General features: G+C 54.5%; 2 protein-coding genes across 2 annotated transcripts; one reads left to right on the forward strand and one right to left on the reverse strand.

Moving 5' to 3' along the window:
* Nucleotides 1–523: 523 nt before the first annotated feature.
* On the forward strand, nucleotides 524–6,568 carry NAA60 (N-alpha-acetyltransferase 60, NatF catalytic subunit). Its single transcript, XM_026683254.2, has 7 exons — nucleotides 524–642; nucleotides 1,951–2,066; nucleotides 2,690–2,819; nucleotides 3,220–3,316; nucleotides 3,673–3,907; nucleotides 4,150–4,313; nucleotides 4,716–6,568. Exons 2-6 carry the CDS (start codon nucleotides 1,957–1,959, stop codon nucleotides 4,304–4,306), a joined length of 729 nt encoding a protein of 242 aa, XP_026539039.1. The 5' UTR covers nucleotides 524–642; nucleotides 1,951–1,956; the 3' UTR covers nucleotides 4,307–4,313; nucleotides 4,716–6,568.
* A 1,000-nt stretch (nucleotides 6,569–7,568) lies between these two features.
* On the reverse strand, nucleotides 7,569–16,113 carry MGRN1 (mahogunin ring finger 1). The gene is given in 18 exon segments (XM_026683238.2): nucleotides 7,569–8,330; nucleotides 9,079–9,183; nucleotides 9,416–9,461; nucleotides 10,086–10,209; nucleotides 10,330–10,556; nucleotides 10,892–11,001; nucleotides 11,169–11,328; nucleotides 11,616–11,627; nucleotides 11,630–11,686; nucleotides 12,206–12,253; nucleotides 12,616–12,644; nucleotides 12,647–12,667; nucleotides 13,146–13,212; nucleotides 13,594–13,711; nucleotides 13,960–14,106; nucleotides 14,800–14,888; nucleotides 15,427–15,545; nucleotides 15,954–16,113. Coding segments are annotated over 18 exon segments (1,680 nt in total). The 5' UTR covers nucleotides 16,042–16,113; the 3' UTR covers nucleotides 7,569–8,217.
* Nucleotides 16,114–16,528: the final 415 nt, after the last annotated feature.

The raw sequence follows: 16,528 nt of genomic DNA on the forward strand, positions 1-16,528 counted from the left end.
GGACTTGGCTTTGCAGCAGAGAAGAGCAGGTGTTTTGCTCAAATTGCACTTGGGAAGCAGCCTTCTGGTCCGACCCACGAATGATTCCCACAGAAGTTCCACAGGGTCAAAACTGACTTCTCTTTCGAGATGCAACACAGTTTAGAGTGACCTGTTTCGCAGCAATTCTTTGTTAGGGCTGCTTCTGATACACCGACAGCTGCGCCCCAATTTATTCCTTGGCTTTTGTTCAGAGCCGTCAGATTAGGAATTCCAGCGTTTCTCCGCCGATGAGCGGAGCTCAACCGCACTCCTGGGCTTCCGTCTCTGCCCTGCGGAGAGAGAACGACGCCGATGGAGCTTCCATGGCCAGGAGCAGCCCCGAGGCGGGCTGCCGGTTGCGTTCTCCGTGGGAGAAGGGCCCAGGAGAAGGCCGCAGCCGGTAGACTGCTTTTGGGCGAGGAGGCTCGCTCGGGCAAAGCGGCGCTCCGGGTGGAGGAACTGCGCCTGCGCCAACTCGCTTCCTCAGGTCACACCAGTCAGGTGGCACTGCGGCGGCCAATGGGGCGGCGCCTTATTGCGGGGTGCGCTGCCGCCGCCGCCGCCGCCTCTGGTCCGGGATGCAGTGAGCGAGGAGCTGGGGCAGCCGCCGCCCCTTCTCAGGTGAGCGAGGGCCGGCGCTTCTCGCGGGGTCAGGGCCGCGGCTGTCGGGCTTTGCCGGGGGGCTCTCCCGGGGACCGGGCGAAGGCCGCGCTCGCTCCGCTCACCGCCCGGGAAGCGCGACTCGCCCGCCGGATTCCCGCAGCCGCTGGCCTTCCAGGGGTCCCGGCGGCCCTGCTGGACGGGTGTGGACCGGAGGCTCCCCGGCCGCCCCTCTTCGCCGCCCAGGGCAAAAGGTGCCCCGCCGCCCCAAAGTTCCGAGCGAGCTCCCGGCCGGGATGGGCGAGGAGAAGAACGAACGGCGCCTCCGGAAGCTCTCGAGTGGCCGAGAAGAAGCGGCGCAGGAGGCTCCTCGCCTCGGGGCCGAAGAACTCCGCCGCAAAAAGGCGGCTCGGCTTTCCAGGAGCAGCCACGGCCTCCAGCGTTATTGAGCGAAGCCGCTTGACCCGCTTGCTGGGCTGCTTCGCGTCAGTCGGGAAGGCCGCCCCGCTGCGCTGTTAAAGGAAAGCAGCTCCCGGAAAGCTTGCTGGGAAATACGGGCTTAAGACGGGCAGCTTTGTTGCCTAATTGGGGCGGGTGGGGGGAGGGGCGCGGGATGGAGGACTTGACTGACTTCATAAGGAAGTTTGGATTCCGTTGTGTTGTCGGGGCGTAGGCGCTTACGTGTAAATAGGTCAACCTTAAATCCTCCATGCGTTGAATATCTAGAGATGTTCTGGGAAGAATCAAGATGAGCAGTTTTGCCGTGTTCCTTTCCATGCATCTGTCCAATTGACCGCAATGTATTTCTGACCTCATGTATTTTTAATTTCTCTCCTTCCTGACAGGCAAACGTCTGTATCGCTGTGGGTGTATACGGTTATTTATAGTGCTTTATGCAATAGCAACACAACTATTATCTAGATCCCTGGCTGAGGTTTAATTTTATCATGTAACTAATGTGCCTTTTTGGCATTTTTGTTTAAGAGTAAAGTACGGGTATCAATTTACCATGTCATGTAACATATGTACTCTTGCTCTCTTGCACTTGGTCAGTCAGCTTAGCATTTTGCTAAGCATTGTTTTAACCATGCCTACTCAGCCTGTTCAGGCCTTGCTGGCTTGATATTTATCAGTAATTTTCTGTGGGAAAAGGATTGTAGCTCAAAAGAAGCAGTAGATAAATTGCTTGAGCAGATAACAACAGACTTAGGGGCTTTGGAAACTGGACTCCCGCAATTTTAGAACCTCTGGATTTGGGCTAGGGCTGATGAACAGGAACTGTTGCAGCAAAACTCTTGGCCCCACCAACTGCATCTCTTTTCTTTGCAGGTGTGAATGACAGAGGAGGTGCCTCCGACCGCACTCAGCGAAATATACCTTCGCCTTTTGTGTCATGATGACATAGACACGGTCAAACAGCTCTGTGGTGATTGGTTCCCCATTGAGTATGTTGCATTTGTCTGCCTGTAGCCACTTGCTAGGCCAGAATGAAATCTGCCCTTGAACTGTGTAAAAGGGAGTATAGAACTGGGTTTCCACTTAAACACTTGACAACTTGGAAGTGATAATATTTTCATGAATGAAATTATCATCTCGTCCAATTCCCTACCCAGCAATAAGGCCATTCAATCTATTCTTGCCTGGATATTATTGTCTTGCTGGGAGCCTGTCATGAGCACAGAACAGTTGGGGAGGAGGCCCATGTGTTTTTGGAGGGTTTCTAGTGCCAGTGAAACTGCAGGCAGAATTGTAGGAGTCACTGACTTGGAAACATTGCATCTTCTGATAAGATAAAATTGGAACTTGCGTGATATATTTAGTAAATGTTACTAAAATTCAGTATTTTAAGAATTTAAAATATTAAAATGAATTCTATAAATTTCTCAGAAATTTTCCTAGTAAACAAAAGTATTTGATGGGAATTACATAATTAGTGCAAAGATGGTCTGTATTATGTTTAATGTCCAACATTTTCATTTTATTGGGTTGCTGTGGTTTGAAACAGATATCCCTGTATATGTGACAATTGTTGGTTCCTTCCTTTTACTACTCTGCTGTTTTCCCACAGATATCCTGACTCGTGGTATCAGGACATCACTTCCAACCAAAAGTTTTTTTCCCTGGCTGCGACTTACCGTGGCACCATTGTGGGCATGATAGTTGCTGAGATCAAGAGTCGAGCCAAAGTGCACAAAGAGGTAAAATGCTGAGGCTCTGCCCTGCACAGCCTTTGCTTTTTTGGGCCTTTGCACCATTCTATCTCCCAACCAAATTGTTCTTTTGCAACTCCCTGATCTTCAGGCTTTTATGGGGAAGCTTTAAAAGGGGGCAGATTGCATCAGTAACAGAGACTTGGGGTGGACTTCAAGGTCTCCTCTTCCAACTATCCTCTTGATAATTGTTGGGAACCACCTGTTTCCTTTCCTCTTTTTTTTAACCCTTTGAGCATAAGGGGAGATTTGCCCATGCGCCCGAAACCCTCCTTTGCTGCCTTCCTATCCAAACCATTCCCAGATGTTCAGTAGACATTGAGCATGCTTGAAAAAGAGGCTTGGTACATCTGTATCCTCACTGTGTCTTTCTTGAGTTTCTCTCTAGGATGGTGATATTTTAGCTTCTGGTTTTCCAGTTGATACTCAGGTTGCTTACATTCTAAGCCTAGGAGTGGTGAAAGAATTTCGAAAGCATGGCATAGGTAACCATGTTTTTAATATTTGTATTGTTTGCAAGTATTTAAATGGTATAGAAAAACTGGCTTCATGCATGTGTCAGGAGAGCAAGAGCTACATTGTTATTATATACACGGTACTTTTTAAAATGCAGATCTTAATTGTCTGACCCTAGTCTGTAATTGTAAGTGTCCCCTATCCTGGCAAGACCTTGTCCTCTGTGGATTCCCTGGTATGAAAGAGGATGGCCTGGGAGCGGAGAAGGAGTGTTCAGCAATTCCTGCTCCAGAATAAAGAGCCAATTATCTGTGAATTGATCAGTTTAAACAATAGAATGAATGGCAGTAGGTCCTTTCTAACACGGCTGCTGGTCTGGTGGCAGGTTCTCTTCTGTTGGAAAACCTGAAAGATCACATTTCGACCACTGCCCAGGATCACTGCAAGGCCATTTACCTACATGTCCTGACCACCAACAACACGGCAATACATTTCTATGAAAACAGAGACTTTAAGCAGCATCATTACTTGCCCTACTACTATTCCATCAGAGGGGTCCTCAAAGATGGCTTCACTTACGTCCTCTACATCAATGGGGGACACCCACCGTGGACCATTTTATATCCTTTGCTAATCATCTGGCTGCTCCTTGGCTGGTCTGTGAGTTTTGAGAAATGACCTCCTGGATCTGGGTGAGGCTCATTCTTTTACAGGGACATGGTACTCAAATCAAGAAGTCTGGGTTGGGACACTTTGCTGTGGGGCTCGTGGGTAACTGTGGGCCCACGTGATTCCCTCTGGGCTGCTGCTCCTGGCTTTTAGCAGCTCTCCTGGCCTGGTGGGTTCCTTAACAGCAGGGCACTGACTACCTTCAGCACATCGGCTCGACTTTGGCCAATCTGAGCCCCTGCACAATTCCCCAACGGATTTATCGCCAAGCCCAGAACATCCTCTGCAACCTTTTGCCCTGGTCGGGCATTTCAGCCAAGAGCGGCATTGAATATAGCCGGACCATGTGACCCGAAGGTAGGCAACCACCCAGCCCGCCCATTGCCTTGTTCTGTGGTCTTGGTGGATCAGGACATACAGGGCTGATGACCCATCATTGCCATGTTTCTCTTTTCCAAAAGCCTTCTAGCCCTTCTCTCTCGTGGGCAACGTAAGGGAAAAGTAATCCCAGTAATACGTTCAACTGGGGTGAGGAGGGAGAGATGTGCGTGTCCATGCAACTGAGCTCCTGCCTGGCTCAGGCCAACAATTTGGCTGTGTTCCTGGAAGGGTTGCCCTCCACGACCTTTGCTAGTTAATTCATCAACCATCTGTGTCATAAAACACTCCCAGGTTGGAGCACGCAGGGGGGTCTCTCTGTTCCTGTGGAGTTATTTGGGCTGAGCTCACTGATGGGCCCACATTGTGGTTCTCTTCTAGGGAGTCCTCTGCACAGCTGACATGGCTCCAGCCCTCAACCGTTTGTGAACTTGACAGAATTCCTGCTGCTGCTGCTGCTGCTGCTGCTTTCCCCTCTTTAGTCCAGAAGCAGAAGGAAAACAGGCAGTTCTGCTGCTCCGGCACGTCAGGGCGATGGCCTGGCTGCTCTACCCCCAACCAGCCTCTCTGCAGTGGGGTGATGCTTGGCACAAGGGGCACCGTAGAACCGAGCGGACTGTTGGCAGCTGAGGCCTCCTCCCAGGTGGTGGTTGCTCGGCATCTCCGCGTCCCTCAGGGATGCCTCTCTTGGCTGAGCAGTTCTTGCCCAGGGGAGCCTTTGGCTCTTTCAGGCTGAAATGTCTATGTGCCGAAGGACAGACACACCCTCTGTATCTTGCTTTCTGCTAGTCTGAACTTGGCCTTAAAGTGTGGACTGGAAGTAGGGAAAGATGCTGCCCTGCTCTCCCTCCCTCTGCCTTGGGCCCCAGAGGGCAGCTGCAGTGGAGCCCCTCTCCTTCCTGGCAGAAGCAAGAGGCTTGAACACTCCTCGCAAAATGGGCACGTCATCGTAAGCTCTTTCGGCCTGCTGGCCTCTGTTGGGCCAGCTGTGGTTTGCACAGGTGATTCCCTATCCTCGGTGTAAGCTCTTGGGACAAAGGGCCAGGTGTTCAGCCTTGCAGGTCATTTCCGGCCCCTCAATAGCAGTGGGAAAACATGGCTTCCCCTCTCCTGGACGAGCTCCAGCTGTCTTAAAGGCCAACAATGCTGACCCTTCTCGAAAGGTGCTGTGAGGAGCCTCTCCTCCCCCTCCTGCACCTGCAGCATAGATAAGTAGCATCACCTCCCAAGACCTGCCCAATTGATGCTCCTGAAGGAAGATGTGCTCCTGGTCACCCCTTTCTGCAAACACTTGAGAAAGCAGCAGGCTTCCACCTTTAGTTCTCGGCGCTTTTTTCTGTGGTAGGAAGAGCCTGGGAAGCCCCGATGAAGGTCCACACTCCCTTGCCTGCCCTGGGACAGTTGCCTTTCCAGGAGCTCCATCCTCCAATATTGGCTGCGTTTTCACACTTTGGCTCTTTGGCTGGCACTCCAAGTGGAAACCTTCCTCGAACCTGGGGAGTTTAGGCAGATTGTGTGTGCGTGTGTGTTTGTGTCTGGGTGGTGGTGGGGACACTGAATTAGGAAAAGGGCTTTGAAAAAGAGACTGGGGGAGGGGACTTGCAGGCCTCTCAGATTTTGCCCATCTTGCTGGCTGCACCGAGCAGCAAGATGCCCTGCAGAGGTGCTGCCCTTTGCTCCCAGCAGGCCTTGGGAAGAGGGCAAATCAGCCTACGAGACTCTACCAGTGCCTCAGGCAGAGGTTGCCCTCCTTTGGGGACCCCCTCAGCTTCCTGATGGCACCATCTGTGGTAAAAGGGAAGTCCGAAGGGCCGAGGGTCAATCCTGGGGACAAGCGACACCATCCTGATGTAATGAACACCCTTCAGAATTTGCTCAGTGGTGAGGCCACATCACAATGCCAGCAATGACGTGGCTTGTGCCAGAGACCTGTGGCATCTCTCGTCTTCCAAGTGGAAGGACCATTTAAAGGCCAGGCCCAGCGTAGCATCTTCCTGAAAGGTTTTGTGCTTTCAAACCACCTCTTGCTTGAAAATGACGGTGCAGTTTCATCTGTGTTTCAGTTTATGGTTTCTGAATAGTGCATCTCCATCGTTCCTGTATGCCTGCCTGTTGTGTAAGCAAATTCTCCCCTTCCTCCCTCAAAAGGCATTTGTATTGGGCCGTCTCCTTATTTATTGAACAGCACGTCAGCCAGTCATTTTAAATGTCTTGGATTAAAAGGGTTTGTTTTGTGGGTGATTCTGCAGTGTTGTCCTTAAACCCGGTGGGTGTGCACTGGGAACAAATGTGGAGCTTCATGGATGTACGGAGCGAGACCAAGGTTTGGACGACCTTCCATTTTTTCACAGAACTATATCCAGCTAGGACTCCTCCTTTCAGAAATGTTTACAGGGAGTGGAAACCTGTCCTTAAATAGCAGGCTGTTGATTCCAGGAGATGCAGCTGGAAAGGCCCTGACAGACTGCTGAGCCCTCAGAAGTAGTGAAATTAGGGTGAAAACTTCGGCTGTTAAGGAGGTGCTGAATTTTGCTGAGGGTGTGAATTGAATGGCACTGAGAGGTGATGCCATGTAGAAAATGTGGATTGATTCACCCGCAGCATTCTGCTCTAGAGAGCAGGATTTGGAGGACAGAACAGGGCAACCCTCCCCAGCACTTGGCGAAGCCAGAGTTTTAGTCTTGCTGTTTGCCAGAGGGATGGTTGGGTGGAAGTGGCACAGGATTATGGTTACTGGAGTCTGACACTTCCCCTTAGGGCTAAGTGAGACTCATGGTCCCTGATCAGCCTCTGCCTTCTACGGAGCATGAAATTCCCAGCTTTTTCTAAATCTGGCCTTCGCCCGTTAAGATTGTTAGTAATGGAACATAGCATTTTTGCCCAAAATGCTTTTAGCGTTGCTTTCAGTTTACTGGGCAACCTAGGAAAGCTTAGCCACCGCCCAGTATAAACACAAAACCGCCTCGGCAGTTCAGTTGCCAAAATTTCTTACTTTCAGGAAGGCCCAGAACCAGGTGGTGTCCACAGCCCCCACCAATGATCAGCCTCAAAGGCAGGCCAAGGCATTTCCCCCCCACCTCCAACACCAGGCACAACCTCATGCTGTCTGGTCACCCTTACAATAATAGTGGTATTAGAATTTATACTTCTGGTTTCCTGGTCTGGATTATCTCAAACAGCTGACAAACCAACCCCTCCGTTCCTTTGCTTCAAATGATGAGCAGCACCAGAAAGTGACTGACACCAAAAGAAGGTTTATTACTATAAATATAGGAACACACCTCCTAGGTGTGGAAAGAAGACAGGCACTAGAAGAGACTTGCGGGAGGGAGGCGGAAAGGGCAGCGGGGAGTGGCTGGCAGCAGAATAAGGGGCCTCCTCCTGCACAAGTCCTGAGGCCTGGAGGGGGAGAAGAGTCCCAGAACCGTGGCCACAATCAGCAGGTGGCAAGTGCTGCATCTGGCAGGGAGATGGAGAGAACAGCCCTCTAACACACAGGCCTGGACGTGGGGAGCCGCTTGAGGCTGGCTGCTCTCGCAGAGGCCCCAAACGGCTGACTGCGTCCAAGAATGCCTAAGTGAGAGAGCAGAGGCTTGGAAAGGGTCCCCACTGGGGGAGGACTGTCCATGGCAGCAGACCGGGGGTCTCCCATCACGGCTACAAAGGGGTCATGCACGTCCATACAAAGACACACATCCAGGAAAGAGGCAGGGTGCTGGCCTGAGAGCGGCCCAGAGGAGGAGGAGGGGGGGGAAATGGGTCCATCTTGCTTTGTGTCTGAAGCTGTGTCCCTTCCGGGAGGGAGGGAGGGAGGGAAAAGGGGCCCCAGCTTCTTGCAGGTGGGCGGCCTCAGTGCTCGGAGTTTGATTCTTGGGCCAGGTACTTAGGATGGGTTCGGCCCACTTTCAACACAGAGGTGAGGCTGAAGGAAGAGAAACGGCTGCCCGGAATTGCTGCTCCCGCGGTGTGGGAGGGCTCCGGTGAAGTCCGAAGAGCCTGGAGAAGAGAAGAGGCAGCTCGGCAGTGTGGCAGCCCTGATGCTCCTAGGGCTGTAGGGAGCCAGGCGGCAGAGAGAAGCTGTTTGGGTGCTGCAAAACTGCTGGAAGAGCCAGGCCCATTTCGTCCCCTCTGGATGGCGGTGGGCAGAAAGGGCCAACCGAACTCAAGAGAATGAGCGCCCACCCGGTTGTGGCTGCCCTTTTCCCAACCCAGCTTTGGAGAAGGCGCCTGCTGACGCACAGGAAGAAAGTGAAGACGTACCGACTTACTCCTCTATCCCAACAGAGCAGGCATCCGGGCCAAGGGCTGCCCAGGCAGGACAGGGCCAGAGGGCAGACAGAAAGGAGGGAGATGTTAGAAAAAAAGGCTCAGAATCGATGATGCCCCTTGTCGGGGCCAAACACGGGGCTCCAAGAGGGAATGGGTCCCACCTTTCCCGCCCAGCCCGCAAACACTGATCAGGCCCCATCTTGAGCCACTGCTTCTTGCCCTCTTGAGACCCACAAAACACACCCGGGCCTCCCACACTGATCTGCAAGCTGCCTGTGGGGCTCGACCTTCCTTGTGGAGGAAGGCTAGAAGGGCCAAGGGGGCAGACCCAGCTCTCCCCATTGCAGCCCCCAGGGAGTTACAGAAGCAAGGAAAGAAGAAAAGGAAGGTGCAGAGAAGCCAGGCTCTTTCCTGCCAGCTGCAAGGAAGGAGCCCAAGACCCAGGCCAGACTCCCTGAGACCTGCAGGCCCTTACCTGGCAGGTAGACATCAGCAGGCAGCTCACTCTCCTTTTTCTGGGGGGCCTCACAGGATTTGCTGCCCTCCTGGACAAGATCCTTTCTGGAGGAAGGCTGGCTACCTGGGGGGACAGCAGAGGAAGCCCACTGGGGTTGAGGCTGAAGCAGGCCTCAACCCGCTTCCTCTGGCTGCCCAGGACCTTCCCTCTGCACCCAGCAGGCGTCTGTCCTCTGTCTCATGGGACCTTTGGGGCTCAATTCCACAAGGGGGAATTATCTATCCCCCAGCAGCCCTGGCACCAAACAAGCCGCCTTCCCCAAGACATCCTGCCCCCGAATCCCCAGTGGGCTCACCTGGTGGCAGGGCAGTAACCACCTCGGCTTCTTCAGCTGCCAGGCTCTGGGGGAGAAGAGAACAGGGCAAGCTTAGCTCTGCACCTCACACTGGGTGTAAACCAGGGAGTTCTACTGCACCAATATCTCGTTTTATGTTACATGCCTGTCTCCACTTTGCCAAAGAAAACACTTCCAAGGCACAAGGGAAAAACTTCAGCAGTGCCTTCCGGCCCCTGTCAGAAGGGCCTCCCACAGCCCTTGGGTGGGGGGGTGGGGGGGAATCGTGACCTCCAAGCCCAGCAAAAACGATCATCTGTCCCTCCATTTCTGCCTGGATTTGGGCTGCAGGCTTGAAGAAGTAGGGAAGATCTGGGAATCGAGAACCCCCTCCCAAGGACAGCAAATCCTCTTGTGTGCTTGTGCCATGTGCTTGTGCTCATGGTCTCCACAGGAATCTCTCTCGGGAGCAAACCAGCCAAGTCCTGCACCAGGGAAGGCTGGGGGGCGGGGGAGGGGCGGCGCAGAGCTCAGCCACAAGATATGGTGCACTCTGGCGTAGCCTAAACTGCTGCTTCCAAGACACGTGTGGCTGTTCCTCAACATTCCACAAACCATGGTGCTGAGCTGACCAGAGCCTTCCAAGGAGGAAGAGGGTACGAGAGCCCTTCTAAAATGGAGAGAGGTTCACCTCAGGGGAGCTGTCTTCACCCAGGATGTGCCCTGTCCCAGCAAGAGGCAGCTCCAGGGCCAGGTCTTCCGAGAATTTTTCCTCGTCTTCTTCATGGATCGGTGAGGAGGGGGACCGGAGAGCACTGCAAATGGGGGGGGGGGGATTGCAGGGGTCATTAGGGAAAGGCAACACCTCTCCCTCCCGAAGGGAAGCAAGAGGGACCTGTGGGAACAGCCGGGCCAGCCAGCTCTCGGCCGCTCACCTGTCCGGGGATTTGCTGTGCTTGCTCTTCTGGTGGTTGTTCTCCACACCTCCTCGGTCAAGCCCCACGAGGGGCCGGCTAGGTGGAGGGAGGCCATCCAGCACCCCGGAGTAGCTGATCTCGTCATAGAGGGGAGCCGAGGGGATGGAGGGCGAGACAGAGCGCAGGCCGTTCAGGGCTTCCAGCAGGGAAATGGGCTCGTACCCTGGGGGGATGTTGTCCGAGCACTGCAGGGAGGCAGAAGGACAGTTCCAGGTGTGAACAGGGACCAGCACCCGGCTAGTTCTGCTCTCACAACCACACAAGAAATTGCCAAAGCCTGAATTTGTAACACAAACTCCACCTTTAAGGGCAACCCTCAAAGTTGGCCAGAAACATCAAGAATAAAAACCTCAGACAGGGACTGAAACAGAGCCAAGTGGTGGTGGGGGGGAATAATCTTAGCACCCCAAACTTCCTTCCCACGGTGGAGAGCGGCTTCTGGCGTCCCTGGGGGAGCGCTTTCGACCACTTTCCCTCCTTCCAGACCAGGAACCCGGGGGAGGGGCCCTGCCAGGCTCACCGAATGCTCTTCCCGATCCAGGCTCTGGGCCAAGACGGGGCTGAAGGAGAGTGGCGACAAGGTGCCCGGCTTCTTTCTCACTGCCCGGATCTGCAACAGCGCACGGAAGGCTGTGGGAGAAGGGAGAGACATTCCTTGGCGCCCAAGGGGTCGAGCACCCAAAGCACCCACTGGGCAAGGCATTAGGGGTGGGCCAGTCTCAGGGACCCCTGCCCTTCTGGCAGCCTCCCTTCGGCCCCTCTCAAACACCCAAAGGAAGGGAGGCCCCCCCACATACGCAAACGGCAGATGGGACAGTTGTTGGCCTGGTAGCGCAAGGTGTCGGCGCAGGAGTTGCACAGACAGAGGTGCCTGCAGGGCAGGATAAGAGTGTCCCGCAGGTCTGAGAGACACACCACACACTCGTTGCTGTTGTCGCTGTTTTCATCATCGCAGGGCTATCGGATGGACATGGGGGAGGGGATGAGCTGGGAGTCTCCTCACCTTTCTACCCCCACATCTCCCAAGTGGCCGGCCTCTCTGATGGACACGGCTAACCCGAAGGCCTGCAGCAAGGACAGCAGGGACCCCGGGTGGCATCCAGCGCCTCCACTGACCAGGAGAGGCAGAGAAGCCCCTCCCAGCCCTCAGGGAAGTCCTCTGGGCAGGCGCAGAAGCTGATGGGAGAACCAACCTGGCCTTTTCCTGGCTGGGGGTGGGGAGGGGTGGGGGGCTCCTTCCCTACCTTGGTCTCTTGGTGTTATTCTTGTTCTCGATGCCGTAGATCTCCTGGAGCAGGTAACTCACCCGGTCCACCTGCCGGGGAGGGGCAGGGGGGCAGGACAAGCAGACATTCAAGACCTGACTGCCAGTAGACGTGTCCCTGCCCATTCCAAGTCAATTCCGAGTTTTTGTTTCCAATTAAAAACGACTCTAAAATCCCTTTCTAAATAGCTCCACAAGATTTGGGTCAAAAAGAATCCTTGAAGCCCACTTTGAACCTGGATCGAGAAGGGGCCCAAGCTCACTGCAGCAGCAAGGGGGGCTGTGGTGCAGGCCTAGACTTAGCCTCCAAACACTCTTCATCTCCCGACCCAAGAGGGGAGCTGTGGGTCCCACCCCTTTTCCCTGCTGTCAGGCCCAGCACTCTGCTCAGGCTGGGGAGCGGCATCCTGGCTGGTACTTGTGGCGGAGGGGAATGAGGGGGGCAATCTGGGCATTTCCCTGCCACCCAATAGAGCTTCCCAGTTGTGGGAAACCAGGAAGTAAGAGAGCACGGGAAAGGGCTCCACTGGGGAAACATTCAGCCCCCCAGGATTGCAGGAAAACACTTACAATCTGCTTCTGTTTCAAGGGCTTTACAGAGAAGCTGCCATCGACATGCTGGTGAGCAAGAAAGAAGGGAAACAGATTAGCCCTGCCGGAAGAGAATGTAAGTAGCCCACGTTGCTTGCAACGGAAACTCCCAGCCCAATTTCTGAGGTTGCTGCAGAGATCCCTGAATTGGCAACATTAGAAGACCTAAAGCTTGGGATGCAAATGTTTCCAGCTGCAGCAGAAAAACATAGCAGTCAAAACACCACCTGGAATATTAAGAAGCAACCCAACCTAGTTTATACCTGCAATCACTAGAATGCAGACCCAACTCTCCAGATGCGGCACTGCATTTTAAAGGTACACATCAAAGCTCTGGACAAGCCAGCCATGGGGGGAGGAATCCAGAGCCCTGCAAGAGAACCTCTTACCTTCTCAAAGGCAGCCAGGAGGATGTGGCGTGGCCAGTCACTTCCACAACAACTAGGAGGCAATGATAAGACCTGTGAGTATCCAAACTAGGAGTCCAGCAGCTGGGCCAACTCTACGTCTCCCAGCAGGGAGGAGATAGTCAGGCAACCCTTTTGCTGGGTGAAACCTCTGTTGGAGACCACTTCGGCTCTCCCAGCCAAGACTGGAGTGTGTGTGTGTGTGTGTGGGGGGGGGGAGGACGACAAGGGATTCCCTTGGGATGGAGGCACAAGTGGACAAATCCCAAGGACTGAAGGGAGCAGCTGATGCTGGGATGCAGGAGAGCAGGAGGCTGGCAGAATGGGAAGCCTCTTCTTTGCAAGCATCCCAAAGGATTGAACGGTTGGCACTCTTGCCAACGTTAGGGGAGGTCAGACCACTCAACAAGCAGCTATCCAAACCCCTTTGGCCCTCCTTTTCAACCCGCCCCCTCACAACCTGACATAGCCCTAATGACATGCCCAATTACAGGCATGAATCTGCCTCATACCATCGCCTTCGTCTACTGTGGCTTGGATGACCACTGGAAAAATGCCCCGGTCCAGATCAAAGTTCAGCTGGAAGGAAAGGCCGAGAGATTAGCCACAGACTGAGTGCACAAGAGAACATCCCTCTGAGAGGCATCCAAGTAGCTGCTGGCTCATTCCTCTCCTGCTGAGATGGCGGGCAAAATGGCTCCTTGGACAGAGCAATGGAACCCTGGCTGATGCAATTGAGGCCCGGCAGATGCTACCTTCCTGCCCTCTCAGATCCTCCTTATGGTTCCCACAGCTGAACTCATTTCCCAGAGGCGGGCAGGTCGGCTCTGGTGCCACATGAACCCAATGGCTTTGATTCCAAAGCCCCGAAGAAAGACCAAGGAAGCCAAACCTCCCCCCAGTCGCAAAGTGCCCTGACTCTCCTCTACTCGGGAAGCGGCTAGAAGACAGCAGAGTCACCTCTTCATCCTTCCAGTCGGAGAAGTCGATCTTGAAGGAGGGCAGGGAGAACTGCTGGCTCACCCCTCGCTTGTAGTGCACTGTCTCCGACTGCAGAGAAGGGTTCTTTGTGCTGTAGCTGCAGGTGAGGAACAAGGTCGGAGGTGCATCCCAGGAAGCAGCGCTTGGCTCTACCTGGGCCTACAGACACCAACCCCTCATTAATTTCACCCACTCCCCCCCCCCCCATCTCTGCAAATGAGACTTGGAGCTACTGCTTGTCAGCAGCAGCCAACTGAGCAACATTCACATTCCCAGAAGCGCCACCAAAAGAAGCCAGATTCGAGAGGCCGACTGATTGGCCAACCCGACAGTCCCTGCACTCACACAGCCATGCCACCAATGAGCTCCTCTGCTGCTTGGCAGTAGATGGTGATGGCCACCCGGGCATCTGCATCAAAGGTGAATTCAAGGCTGTACAAGGCCTTCTGCTTCCCATTCTCCTCTGTGGGGCTGTCAACATCTTCTTTGTACCTGCACCAAGGAAGGCTACATCAGCAGAGGAACAAAATCCACCCACTGCATCTCCTGGATGGGCAAAAGGTCGATTCGGCAGCTAAAGCCTCTCAATCTCCTTACATTTCCCAGCCTTTTCCAAATACTGTTGCATTAACAGCCCCACAATTACACCGTTGGCAATCTCTGCTAATGTGTTTGCGCCTCCAAAGATTTAATCTTTAATACTTGTTACTTGCTTTTTTCAAAAAGAGTTTACAATATAAATAGTAACAAGAATAGACCAAAATTGTTTTTTTGATAGCTAGGGACACCCTTCATCTTCCCTTAATTTCTCTGCCCATGTTCTACTTGGGTCTCTTGGTCGCTTCCTTCCCAACTAACTGGTGCAACTCCCAGCTGCTGCCTGGCCATTTTACGAGAGGCCTTCAGAGACAGGAAGATCCGCTGAAGGCGGCCTCAAAGGCTGGGCAGCACAAAGAACAAGCGTTTGCAGTGCTGCAGCTCAAACCAAATCGACCCTGCTTGGCCACAAGTGAGAAAGGCCATCTCCCCATCATTGGCAAAGCATGAAAAACATGGCAAGGGAATTCCTGGACAAAGGGAAACACAATCCACCAGTAGGCAGCCCCGGCCTTAACCGCAGGGAACAGATCACAGAACCTTCCCAGGAGCGGAAGGACTCCCAGCCGCCAGTTTGGCTTGAAGTACCTGACCAGGCGCAGGGAGTCTTTGCGGATGTTCACCAGGCTCCGAAGGGTCTTCACTGGTTCATGAGGGGCTGGGGTCACGTAAGGAAACTGGAAAGGCAAACCAGAGTCTGTGAGGCAGGGCGAAAGGTGGATGGGCAGCATGACGTGGTCTAAACAAAGGGGGTGGGAGAATTTCTCTCCTCCCCTGCAAAAGGACAACGGCTGAGGTGGTTTGGCTTCCCTGGGGCGGCATCCATGTTACAGGCATGTCCATCAGTCCAAGACTTTGAAGCCCAATTAGCATTATAGGCTGGATTCATTCCTGGCTGGACTCTCTAGGCACATGGCGTGAAGCCAACTTATTATGTTTCAACACACTATGACTTCAGTATATCATTATCTACAAAAACAGAACTGCATTCAAATTCATAATTTAGAAAAAGCGTCAATTAAAATTCAGTATTTCCCACATTCAGTGGTTTTTTTTAAAATGCAGTGCAAATCTTAAACAAGAGCTATTTTTTGAAACACGTACACAAAATATATAAATATTAATTTATCCCCCAGATGTACCTCCCCCGTTCATTTGGACCCCGAATAAAAGGCGGGTTCTTAGGGGAAAAGCTCCCAGGGCGCCTGCGCTTACCTGGACGGGCCGGTTGCCCAGAAAGTTGAGGTCCATATTCTCCCCGAAGAGGTAGCCCTCGGGGTGCGGCATGTCGAACTTCTCGCCGCCCATGAAAAAGTGGCTGGCAAAGTAGTTCCCTGGCGCCCAGAGAAAGGGGGAGAGAAAGGGAGAGAGGACCTTCCACGGCCGACCTTCCCGCTTCTCCGCGGCCCACGCCCGGCTTCCCGGGCCTTCCGCACCGCCCAGAGGACCCCAGCAGCAGCAGCAGCAGCAGCAGGGCAGGGCGGCCTCCAGCGCGACCCTCCGGCCGACCCCGGCTTCCCACCGGCGGGTGGCCCAGGCGGCCTCCGGGGCCCTCCAGCTGGGCTCTGCGAGCAGCCCCGCGCCTCTTTCCCTCCGCGGCCGCAACCCGGTGCTCGGGTAGACTGCCCCCGCGCCAGGGAAGCTCTGCCCCTGTGCCCGGGAGGCCACCGGGGCCCGGAGAGCCCCCCCGAAGCGGGAAAGAGGGCGGGGAGGGGGCGGCCGGAGCCAGCGCCGGGCCTCACCGGACTTGGGCGGGTAGCGGTAGGCCGAGTTGGCCTGGATGTCGATGTCCTCCACGCCAGCAATGCGGCGGCTGAGCAGGGAGCCCATGGCTGGGCAGGAGCTGGCGGCGCTCGCCCCTCTGTGTCGCCCGTCAGGCAGGCCTGCAGGCCGCTGCCGCGCGGAGCACCACGGGAAAGCGAGTCATCACTCCCCGCCCGCCCGGCAGTCCTCGGCCCGTTCGCCTATCCACGGACGACGCTTCCCAGCAGGCGCCGCACTCGGCTGGGAAAACAACAAGCGCCCGTCAGGGGAAAGGGCGGGAGCTCAGGCCGTCAATCAACCCGAGAGCTAGGAAAAATGGACTCGGGCGGAAGCCGCGCTGGCAGAGCATGATGGGAGCTGAAGTCCGCCTTCTGCAAGCTGAGCCGGAGCGGGTCTCCGAAGGGGCTACCGGACTCTATCCAGGGTCCTGAAGATCGTGGGCGCCCGGCTTCCGCGCCTTGCCTCAACTTCGCGACTGCCGGCCCGCGGCGAGAATCCCCGAGCGAAGCTGAGGCTTCTCAACGGCCATCTGCGTCAACCTCCGGCCGCAGCG

This window comes from Notechis scutatus, chromosome 12 (genome assembly GCF_049901735.1).
Source record: "Notechis scutatus isolate UNSWTSFEM ecotype Mainland chromosome 12, rNotScu1.2, whole genome shotgun sequence".
Classification (NCBI taxonomy): domain Eukaryota; kingdom Metazoa; phylum Chordata; class Lepidosauria; order Squamata; family Elapidae; genus Notechis; species Notechis scutatus.

Coding starts and splice junctions, on each gene's coding strand:
- NAA60 (XM_026683254.2), top strand. CDS start 1,957: ATGACAGAGGAGGTGCCTCCGACCGCACTCAGCGAAATATACCTTCGC. Junction 2,067..2,689: donor GGTGATTGGTTCCCCATTGA/GTATGTTGCATT, acceptor GTTTTCCCACAG/ATATCCTGACTCGTGGTATC. Junction 3,908..4,149: donor CACCCACCGTGGACCATTTT/ATATCCTTTGCT, acceptor ACAGCAGGGCAC/TGACTACCTTCAGCACATCG.